Source organism: Nicotiana sylvestris, chromosome 6 (genome assembly GCF_000393655.2).
Source record: "Nicotiana sylvestris chromosome 6, ASM39365v2, whole genome shotgun sequence".
In the NCBI taxonomy this organism is placed as follows: domain Eukaryota; kingdom Viridiplantae; phylum Streptophyta; class Magnoliopsida; order Solanales; family Solanaceae; genus Nicotiana; species Nicotiana sylvestris.
The window spans coordinates 203,173,855-203,186,073 of NC_091062.1; the positions used below are offsets into that span (position 1 = coordinate 203,173,855).

General features: G+C 35.0%; 1 protein-coding gene and 1 long non-coding RNA gene across 7 annotated transcripts in view; one reads left to right on the forward strand and one right to left on the reverse strand.

Annotated features, from left to right (window-relative positions):
- Nucleotides 1–1,063, forward strand: part of LOC104222415 (deSI-like protein At4g17486) — a 2,852-nt gene extending 1,789 nt beyond the window's left edge. For both annotated transcript variants that reach the window (XM_009773651.2, XM_009773650.2), the window contains exon 3: nucleotides 561–1,063. In XM_009773651.2, the coding sequence (XP_009771953.1) occupies nucleotides 561–901 (341 nt within the window). In that variant the 3' untranslated portion in view covers nucleotides 902–1,063. The remainder of the gene's footprint in view (nucleotides 1–560) is intronic.
- On the reverse strand, nucleotides 523–10,243 carry LOC104222414 (uncharacterized). Of its 5 annotated transcripts, none has more exons than XR_011400370.1 (5): nucleotides 10,007–10,243; nucleotides 3,470–3,885; nucleotides 2,597–3,378; nucleotides 2,337–2,463; nucleotides 523–1,067 (listed from the first exon to the last, which is right to left on the reverse strand). It is a non-coding gene; the product is annotated as an uncharacterized lncRNA (long non-coding RNA). The 5 variants fall into 5 exon arrangements; XR_011400371.1 differs by having other exon boundaries at nucleotides 523–996; nucleotides 3,470–9,643; XR_011400368.1 differs by having other exon boundaries at nucleotides 3,470–9,643.
- Between the last annotated feature and the right edge of the window lie 1,976 nt (nucleotides 10,244–12,219).

The following is a 12,219-nucleotide window of genomic DNA, read 5'->3' on the forward strand; positions in this document are numbered from 1 at the left end:
CAATGCACTAAGCTCCTACTATGCGTGGGGTCTGAGGAAGGGCCGAACCACAAGAGTCTATTGTATGCAGCCTACCATGCATTTCTGCAAGAGTCTGTTTCCACGGCTCAAACCGTGACCTCCTGGTCACATGTCAGCAACTTTACCAGATGAGCCAAGGCCCTGTTTAAATTGAAAACATAATTAATTGATATTAGGTCGGACTTGTTCCAATACGTTACTGTCGTTTTCTCAACATGTAGTTGAATCAGGAAGTTTCTTGCTAGTTTCATAGAAGTGTCAATGCTTGTTCTTGACTGTAGACAAGTTGACAACCCACAGTAGGAAGATATATGCAGTACTTGTCCAGGAACTTTCTTAGAAATAAACGCTTGTCGCAGCCATTGCGGAAGATTCCTACTGAGTTCAATGGCTGACAAACTCAGGGCATTATTTTGTGCAGCCATTGAACTAATATTCCGCATTTAATTCTACGGGTTAATGGTTCTTAAGTTTGAAATTTTATGTTGTCCAACTTGCTGGTATGAGAAATTTAATAACTTTAGTAATTGTTGGTGTAGGTTTCTTTTGCCATTGTATCATTCCAATGAGCTTAAAGTCTACTAAAGTTCGGCATCATCGGATGGAGGACAAGGTAAGTGAAGGGGACAGCAAGAAACCTCAGAGCAGCTCGAATAGTCAGACTCCCACTTCAAATCCATTGCCAGTTTCTTCGCAATCTCCTCCAATTGCCAAATCCACAAGTAATAAAAGCAAAAGCTCGCTGCCTCCATCTTCGCCATTGATATCAGATTCAACGTTGCCGTCGTCGCAATCTCCTCCGATTGCCAAATCCACGAGTAATAAAAGCACAAGACCGCAACCTCCATCTTCGTTGATATCAGAATCAAGTTCATCATAGAATTCCTTGATGCAGCATGGCCATGCTTTATTTGATTCACCAGTGATTCTTTTGCTCGTTGCTTCAAAATGGAGTGATTACAACCACTCGAGAAGCTTCACAAATTTTGTATCCAAAAATGCTTTCAATTAACTGGGATCGACCTTTCTTTGTGCAGTGAAACTGACTGTTGTTTAACAGATAGCTAACCCAATTTTAGAGTGAAGTGAAACTTAATCTAAAAATATGCAGCAACAAAAAACTAGCATAATAACCTTTTATCTACTAATAGGCTTATTATGATCATTTTAAAGTTAGTTAAACTATGACACTGAACATGAATTGAGCAGAATAAATATAGAAACATATAGTGCCAATCCAACTAATATAGAAGTAAGACATAATTGATTGATTAACTACTCGACCATTTATGCACTTGATTATCTTGGGGACAGTGCACGACACGCTTGAAATGAAGGGTTGGAGGGAAAAAAAAACAAAAGTGTTATAGTATGAGATCGAAGCCTGGGAATATTATGTGCTTTTCCTTTTAGAGAGCCATTATTTCTTTTTCAGCACCTTTGGACAAATCAGACCACTTTTTTCTTTTGATTTTTCCAAATCCGTCACATTTGTCTCCCAAACTTTATCGTGATGAACCAACTTTTAGTCCTAAAGGCTGATACTATACCTGAGAGGTGACCATAAATTGACCAAAAGACAACAGTAATCACTGTATTACAAAATTCCAACCAAACTTTTCGTGATGATATTCCATTCATCATACCCTCTTATCTTATATGTTGAAATTTTCTCGCATGGTACTATACACATGGGTATCTCGCTTAGAAGTTAGGTTCAATTGAACCCATAACTTTCGCTCATACTACCCCGTAGTTTTACCTAAAAATCATGAAATATGTTAAATAATAAATTTTGAACCCATTAAATTAGATGAGAATTTGGTAGAATTGCGAATCTAACCTATAAAATTTAAATTCTGGATCCGCCGCTGGTACTATAAGCATGTAATGAACAAAAAGAAAGGAAAAGAGGACAAAAGCTATTAATGGAAATGAATGAAGTCCAAGATTAATGACTCTGCTTCTCCTCAGATATTCCTATTGAAAACGGATAAAGAAACATCACAAGATCTAAATTATTTACAAGGAAAGGATGCACAACACTGTAAAAGCAACAAAAGTAAATGACTAGCACTCAAAAGGAAGAGCGTGGAGAGGGGAGTTTTCTAATTACAATATACAGGCGACGATGAACCAGAAAACCCTGCAGAGGGTGATAATATATCAACAATGACTAGATCAACTCAAATTTTCATTAAATGTACAAGTGTAAAAATTTGCTGTAAAGCAGAATTGATGAATAGGGAGCAATGACACTAGCACAGAAGATGAAAATGTAAAAAGAGAGCATCCGCCAAATAGCATACACTGACCTGTCAGGGACCGGTAACTTAAATGGGAACCCATAGCAGGTTAACTGACTTAAATATGGTACCATACCAGCTTAGCTGAACCTCATTTTTTGACTTAAATATGGTATCATGTATTTGCAGGAGTCTCCTGCCAGTAAAAATATGCTTTATCAGTTTCAATGAATAATTTCAATTCACTTCTGCGCTATGCAAGAATATGAAGATATTCAAACCCCCAGGTGACAAGGAAACTATTGATCAGCATTGTTGAGCAACCATACCGATTGGGGATCCAGCTAAACAGGCTTTGTTCCAAATACGATGGAAGATGCCGCTTATCAGTATCCAGCCTTCTTTCTGATGGTACATTAACAACTTGATAACATTGACCTAGCAGTGCAGCTGGCTTCTATTTCCATTCAGTTTTTCTACCATCCAGTAACATGGGCTTCCCATATGTCAAGTCAGAAACACAAAAGAACATTTGTACAAGGATGTACTCTACATTCTCAAAATTTATTACGTAGTTGGTATATACTCTTCACACAAGTTGCTCTGACACGGGTGCGGATCATTTGAGATGCAAAGTTTAAGCTAGCGTTTGGACATAGATTGAGTTGAAACTTGAAAAAATAATTTTTGAAGTAGTTTTGAAAAATAATTTTTGGAAGTTGAAATTATGTTTGGACATGCATTTTATTTGAAAAAAAATTGAAGTTTTGTGAGTAGGAACTTGATTTTCAACCAAAATCTACCATAAACTAGATTTTGAAAACTTGAAAAATATTTTCAGAAATTTTTCAAAAACAAATCACTAATCTATGGACGAACAATGTTTTCAAAATTTTTTTGAAAAAAACTTGCCAAAATGTATGGCCAAATGAGGGCTAACATTCGGGAATACAGATCCTAGAATCAATACGGGTGCGAGGATCCGACTAAAAATAATTCAAAAAATAAAAATATCCCTAAATTATGAGAAATACTTACATAGCTTGTAAACAGTGAATTTCTTTTTTTCCCTCAAGTTGTAGGCGTGATTTTCTTCCATTCTCGAATTCTCCTACAAGTTACACAAAGTATATAAAACATAATAGATATCACATAACTACATAAGTAAAAGAGTTAGATATATAAAGATGAGGAAAATATACCTTTTGAGGCTTTTACTGGTTTGTCGAAGAACTTGACACGAACATAGAGAATAAAAGACGTAATTATCATTCCTCTCCCAAGTCACAAATTATAAAGAGTTAGTCATTCTCATTAAGTCAATCAAATAAGTATGAGCACCAAAAAGGCAAAAATAAACTACAATTGCAACCACCATTTTCCCGAACAAAGTTACATTAACGTTGAACTACATAAACCAATAAAAAGTAGGAAAATATAACTATAAAGTTTTAGCATTTGAAAAATAACATTTAGCATTCTTCCTCAATATTTTCAAGATCAATTTCTTGCATATACTCAACCTCTTCTTCAAAGATGACTCCTTTTAGTTGAGGTTCATCTATTGATAAGTCAACTAGATCATCGATGGCTTCATCAACATCAAAACGAACTCCACCTAAAGCAACATTAAAATGATTTAAAATATAAAATCAAGAGAACATAGATTATAGACATACCCACATTCCAATACTTGCTTGGCCACTTATATATTTTTCTTTTTGACGAGAAAGCAAGTGAAGATTGTAGTGCACAAAAATTAGATCTTCGGCTCTTAAAGTCTCTAACTAGTTTTTTTTGATGATATGGATCAACGAATAGGTGATCCAATTCCTTTTTGCAATAAGGAGAAGAAGTCGGTTGTAAAAGCAATTTGTAAGACAAGCTTGGCAAAAGTGGAGCATTTACACCAAGCCCACCAAGATAGAGGCACCTCATACATCATAGCCTCATCCACATGAGGTTCACTAAAAAAACACTCCCACTTGCGAATGCTCCATACTCCAAAGACGCAGATCACTTGGATCTTTGGAAGCATTTAACCCTATTTAAGGAAATGTTTCTATCCTCATTGGGAGCAAACCTTTGAACCCCATTGCCTTTTCTAAGCCATGATTCGTGGTAGTATTTTGGTACCAATGAATGTGCCATACAATGTAAAGGAATGCTACTCCTAGCAGCAAGAATTTCTTGAATTGTATCAAGAAAGTCCGATTGCCCGATAATAAGTTCATTTCCCTCTTGCTCAAAGATAATTGCCTTCACCTTTTCGATCATTGCATCCCGCATATCATAAACAAGATGCAACTTTGGAGCATCAAGATTGGCACTTCTAAGCATAGACACAATTGGTTCCGTAAACTTTAAAAGTACTCAATCTTATCCCACCATCCGTCATTCATTACAAGTGATTTTATTTCATTCATTTTAGCTTCAATCAATTTATCTCCCTTATAATTTCTCCAATTATCATCCATCACCATTCTTTCTGATGATGCTTTCACTTAATGAACACGACTAGCCATGACAACATGAGATGCAATTCTCGTTTCGGCAACTTTCAACAAAGACAACGCCAAATGCTTTTGGAAAAGAGCATGAGCCATATCATGATTCAACACAAAAAGTTTCAAGCTACTCACTTCACCAATCAAATCTAAAATCCATTTGTAATTTACAAATTGAATTGATTTTTCGGAAGGTTGGCACATACTTTTTTTTAGTGCAAGGTTCAAACAATAAATAACATATGGTGTCCCAAATATATGTGAAAATGTTTGCTCAACCGTAGAACCGGCAAGCTTCATATTACTTGCATTATCGGTGATAACTTGAACAACTTTACTTGCACCAACCTCTTCAATTGATTTAATGTTGTTCAAGTAATCGGTGCACTCTATTTCTGGGATATTACATTTGTGTGGTGGTTGTTTCAGTTGCTGCTCCCACTAAAGCTTTTACTGTCTTTTGCATGGTTAAGTCATTCATTTCTTCCAGGATTTAGTATAATACGTCTGCGCAATGGTTTCATATGTGGGATGTACATGGTAATCCTAGACTAAACAAGGCTGAAGGAAAATATTTGTTGCATTGCATATAACCTGGATAAATAGTTCTATTTAGGTAATTGTTTAGGGCACATTTTCAGATTTCCCCTACTACTAAAACGAAAAAATGAATGGATGAAGAAATTCAATCTAGAGAATCTCTTACCTTTCCCCAAACATGGAAAACTACGTGTATTGCCCTTGTGCCTTGCTATTAGCCAGTCTTGCTCTTACCTGTGTCAGCATCTTGTACTTGATGCTGTTGCATTTTAGCTTGGTTTGCGTGTCTATACAATAATAGCATCATTTGGCATAATGCATTTTCAGAACCAGGTTTCCTTTTATAGTCGCTTGAGTTATGCTTGAGAATTTTGTGTCCTTGCCTTTCTTGCTTGAACTACTCTTTTTTGTTACAGGAGGGCTTGCTGTTTGGCATTTAGTTGTGGGATAATTACTTTAGACTTCTAATCCATGAGTCTCTGGTCCTATCTTCTATGATGTTTGAAGCAGGACATACAAATTCCAGCGCAGGTGCTGCTGGTTTATGTTTGATGACAGATCATGTGATTAGGAGAATCTTTTTTTTTTTAAAAGGAAGGAAAAGATCAAGTGATGAGGAGATATTCTTCTGTTATATGAGGTGCAAATGTAATGCCTCCCCTTTGAGTTCTGCCGTAGTGTAAAACTAATGAACTCTTAGCATGTTCATTTCTGTTTTAAGTTGATGATGGTAGGTTTTTTCATCATTTCAGCAGATTGTCAGAGGTTTGTTACTGTTCATTTTTTGTTGTAAGTAATGTTCTGACTAGGTTTGGCAGTTGATCAGGAGTTAAATTTAATTTTGGAAATTGTTATGACCTTGCTTTGCTCAAAGACTTGGAAAGTGAAACATAAGGGGTCTCTCTCATGGCTTCTTACAAGTAAAATATCCTGATATACCCTTAACCAGTGAAAAAATCTGATGGTTCTCATCTCAAGGTTTTGAAGAGGTTGGTGCAAGTAATGTTGTTCAAGTTATCACCGATAATGCAAGTAATATGAAGCTTGTCGTTTCACGGTTGAGCAAACTTTTTCACATATATTTTGAACACCATGTGTTGTTCATTGTTTGAACCTTGCATTAAAAAGTATGTGTCAACCTTCCGAAAAATCAACTCAATTTGTAAATTACAAATGGATTTTGGATTTGATTGGTGAAGCTAGTAGCTTGAAATTTTTTGTGTTGAATCATGATATAACTCATGCTCTTTTTCAAAAGCATTCGGCGTTGTCTTTGTTGAAAGTTGCCGAAACGAGATTTGCATCTCATGTTGTCATGACTAGTCATATTCATCAAGTGAAAGTATCATTGAAAAGAATGATGATCGACGATGATTGGAGAAATTATAAGGGAGGTAAAGCGACTGAAGCTAAAACGCGTGAAATAAAATTCCTTGAAATGAATGACAGATGGTGGGATAGGATTGGGTACTTTTTAAAGTTTACGGAATCAATTGTGTCTATGCTTAGAGGTGCCGATCTTGATGCTCCAAAGTTGCATCTTGTCTATGATATGTGGGATACAATGATCGAAAATGTGAAGGCAATAATCTTTGAGAAAGAGGGAAAGGATATTATTATCGGGCAATCGTACTTTTTTGATACAATTCAAGAAATTCTTGCTACTAGGTAGAATAAGAGTAACACTCATTTATATTATATAACACATTCATTGGTACCAAAATACTACGACGAGTCATGACTTAAAAAAGGCCATGAGGTTCGAAGGCTTGCTCCTAACGAGGATAGAGAGATTTCCTAAAATAGGGTTAAATGCTTCCAAAAATACTTTAAATATTCAAATGATCTAAAACAAGCGTCTTTGGAGTATGGAGCATTCGCAAGTGAGAGTGGTTTTATTAGTGATTCTCATGTGGTTGAGGCTATGATGTATGAGAAGCTTGTATCTTGGTGGGCAAACCATGGTGTAAATGCTCCGTTTTTGCAAAGCTTGGCTTACAAATTGCTTTCACAATTGGTTTCTTATTGTTGCTAAAGGAATTGGAGCCCTATTCGTTGATCCATAACATCAAAAGAAATAAGTACGAGACTTCAAGAGCCGAAGATCTAGCTTTTGTGCACTACAATCTTCGCTTGCTTTCTCGTCAAACAGAAAAATATACAAGTGGCCCAAGCACGTATTGGGATGTGAGTATGTCTATAATCTATGTTTTCTTGATTTTATATTTCTTTTATTTTTAAATCATTTTTATTTTAATTTTGCTTTAGGTGGAGATCGTTTTGATGTTGATGAAGCCACCAGTGATCTAGTTGACTTATCAATAGATGAACCTCAACTAGAAGGAGTAATCTTTGAAGAAGAGGTTGAAGACGTGTAAGAAATTGATCTTGAAAATATTGAGGAAGAATGCTAAATATTATTGTTCAAATGCTAAAATTTAATAGTTATACCTTCCTACTTTTTATTAGTTTATATAATTCAATGTTAATATAATTTTGCATGGAGAATGGTGATTGCAATTGTAGTTTATTTTTGTCTTTTTGGTGTTCATGCTTATTTGATTGACTTAATGAGAATGACTAACTCTTTATAATTTGTGACTTGTGAGAGGAATGATAATTACGTCTTTTATTCTCTATGTTCATGTCAAGTTCTTCGACAAAACCAGGAAAAGCCTAAAAGGTATGTTTTCTTTATCTTTATATATCTAACTCTTTTACTTATGTAGTTATGTGATATCTATTATATTTTATATACTTTATGTAACTTGTAGGAGAATCCGAGAATGGAAGGAAATCACTCCTACAACTTGAGAATAAAAAAGAAATTCACACTTTACAAGCTATAGGTAAGTATTCCACAAAATTTCTCATAATTTAGACATATTTTTAAATTTTTATTTTTTTGAGTTTTTTTTAGCTGGATCCCCGAACCCGTGGTGGTTCTAGGATCCGTATCTCCGAACCTTAAAATTTACATCTCAGAGGATCCGACCTCTAAATCCGCACCCGTGTCAAAGCAACTTAGTTGGCAAAGTCCTCCAATTGACACCAGAATGTATGGGAATGCCATTAGGGAGCCAACCAACTCTAAGTCTACCCGTGAACAATGCTGCATTAATCACTATAGTGGCTTCCACTTATAGGTGTTTGTTGCTTGATATCCAGATTCCAGCTCAAAATCTTCAGCCTTTTCTTTTGTCTCCAGAAACACACTTTTATTCTCTTGGTTAATCAAAATGGACCCATGTGTGGCTAAGCCGAAACTACCATGTTCATATCCAATAAAAACTGAAGGAGTCTCTCTAGTTAAGGGTGGTGAGGGTGGGAAGGGTTAGCTCTCTACATTTTATGCTGCAAAAGTGCTCTTACGGATTCTTTACTGAATTGTCCTTTTCTATCGGCATTCCATCATACCTACTCCATTCTGCCGCCAGAAACATCAGACTCATTTCTTTCATCTTGGCCGGATGCCAAGGATGAGTTGATAGGAATGTTAAAATTCAGCTGACTTGACCAAGGTGGTTTCTTAGTCAGTATCAGAAAAGTCTCCTCCGTCCATATCCACAGGGTATTCAAATCCTAGAGACACATCATCTATTGAGATATCATTTGCATCATCTTCATTCAAACCAAACGTGCTAAAATGCTGAAAGAATTTCGTTTTCTGTTTGATGAATCAAACAAGATAAACCCGCTGAACTTCGCGGAGTTAGGTGGTCCAACGTATTTCAGGCAAAAGTAGGAGCTTACGTCAAACCTTTTGGTCACGTGTTAACCGCATGAAGGAGATGATTCATTCTATACCCTTGGCTATATTTGACTAAGACCCAGAGAATATCTCGAAGTGGATATACGAGCATCATGCCGCTTATCTCTTTATTCAAAGGTTTAACTTCTTCACACATTTTTCTTGAAGACTGCTCGCTGCATTTTTTCTAGGTTCTAGATTCCAACATTAAAGTTACTTCAGCTGGTTTTTTCATCTTCATATACAGCCACTCATTAAACTTAATGAAATCATCTAATAATATAAACCCGATTCCCTAATATCAGTTTCCTCTAGACAAACCCATAACCAAACCTCCAACAATAGAATCTTTAATTCTGCTACAATGTCTAGCCATAATTTGGTCGCGAGTCCTCAAATCAACTTCCATTCCCAAATTGAATCAAAAAGACTAGCTTCTTACACTTCTTAACTACTTTCTCACAAATGCCTTGTAACCATATTACAGGATAAATTATCATAAGCATATGTTCCACTTCGGAATTAAGGCTTGTTCATCGTTCCAATATTTGCGAGTACTCTTTTTAGCCTTTTTTTGCCTGGTCATAGACTTGTATGTCAGTATAGGCACAACTGCAATATCTAGAGATTCCATAGTTCTAAACAATCTCTAATTTGAGTTAAAAGTAAATTATTTACTTCGATTGAAATCCGACGGTACAAAACAGAATGAATATAGAGGACTTTAAACTAAAAAGGTATACTAGTACTAGTTTTTGTTGAGCCCTTAATCTTTGAAAGCTAGCTAAATAACCAGCAATAAAATCGAGTAATAAAGCGTGACGAATGTAATAATTTGTAGTTCGTTCAATGCATATAGACTGGACGAAAAGAAGAAGCAAAATCCAAAGCTTAACGAACATTTTGCACAATTAAACATGAAAATTGAGGAAGTGACTGACCTATCGAAGAAACCAATTGGGGCTTCTGAATTTTCCTTCTTTTCATGAATCTCGCAGAGACGGAGGAGATAATAGTGATACGAGGCTTCTAACACACATTTCATTGTATTTTTTCGTCTTCCCGTCTCCCGCCGGGCAGTAGGGCCGGCGACGTCACATGTAGAGTACGTGACGCCTTATAAAAAACGAAAAATAGATAATCGTGCTTATGTGCCATTTCTGAATTTTCTATGAAAAAGTAAGAAATTATGGCAGAAACTTTACCAAAATGCCATATTGGTACATAATGCAACATAATGTAGTAGTAAATTATTTTACATAAATTTTGTTTATAAACTATTTTAAAATTTATTTTTGTAGTATTATTAAGTATTTGAGGAAGAGTTTAAGTTATACACTAAGAGGTCGTTTGGTAGAGTGTGTTAGAGAAAATAATGCATGCATTAGCTTTGTGTATTAGTAATGCTTTGTTTGGTACACTTTTTCCTCCTATGTATAACTAATACAAGCATTAATTATACACTCTATTTGGTATTATTCTATGTATAGCTAATGCATAGAAAATCATGACATTAGCTATACAAAGTCTATTAATACATGCATTAGCATGGCTAAAGACAAAATTATCCTTAAAGTCCCTTAAGTTAAAGACTATGGAGGGCATTTTTGTAAACAATTAAATTTCTTAAAAATTATGCAATGCATTTTAATTTTTAATATACCACACCAAACAATGCATAAGAAATAATCTCTGTATAACTAATGCTTGCATTACTAACCCATGCATTACTAATGCACCTTATTTAGCATTATTCTTATACGCCCTACCAAACGACCCCTAACATTGTAACACTACATATCAAATTATCAAAAAGATATCCATATGTTATTCTTCACAAAATTTGAAATTTTAAAATTAAGACAAGTTACCTTAATAGTGTAGAAATCTTTTAAATCATCAATATATATAAACAACAAAAATTTCTTAGCAATCATAAGGGTGATTGGGTAGCTTTCCTAAGAATTAATTGCTTTGTTACATGGACTAAAAATTGCAGTGAGACACAACATCAGACGGAGTTAGCCCTACGCTTACGGGTTCGGCCGAACCCAGTAGCTTTTGAGCAGACTCTGTATTTATCTTGTGAAATTCATGAAATATATACAAATTATTATTTTAGAACCCACTAACTTAAAAGAGCTAGAATCTCGAACCCATAAACTTAAAATTATGGTTCCGTCTCTGACAACATGACTCCACTCTAAATCAACAGTAATTCAATGAAAATTATAAAAATGATAGAAACATGACACTTGCCTTATAACTTCATTATTTCTCAATGTAGGTTACTGTCTTTGTTTGACTCAAAATACAGATCTTGATTCAACCAATTAGATTTAAATAAAGAAGAGTCAATCTTAGCTAATAATAATATTCAAAAGATAAGGGTTTCAGTTTTATGACAGATAACATGTATATTTGACCGAATGGTAATGAATGTGAGCACAAATAACAGTATTCAACAATCCAAAAAAGTGAAAGATAGCATTAAATAATAATAAATATCAATTATTGGAATTTAAGTAAATAAAAGCGTGTGAGTCACCCGAAAAGGGGTGGGATCCGTGGATATTCTTTCTGACAATGGAGAATCATTGATGAGCCTTAGAACACTCAGGTTATTCTTGGATCAAGTGGAAAAGCTAGACAAAAATCTTAGTAAAAATGGTGTTTTCATATGCTTGTAATATGGTCAGATTCTCTCTATAAAATTAATGTATTTTCTTACAAGTGAATCTCCCTTGTCCCCTATTCTTATGTCTCTTTCTATTTATAGGGGATATATTCCTATAAATCCTAATAGTACAGGTGAAGAGAATATGTGATGACCTTTAGGTCATCACTTGTTTTAGAAACAAATCCTGTGTTCTGATGCCTTAAAACCTCCTTTTTACCTTACCTCGATTTGTGTGCATGGTTCGGACCTATATACAGAAAGCTTTTTATGTGAAAATATGAGAAATAGAAATTTCTAGAGTTATAAGTTAATTTTGGTTGACTTTGGTCAACATTTTGAGCAAACAAACCCGGATCTGTGTTCCGATAATTCCAGGAGGTCCGCATTAAAATATGGGACTTGGGCGTATGCCCGAAAATGAATTCCTAGGTCCCAAGCCTTAGAAATCAATTTTTAAAAGAAATTATTTTGCTG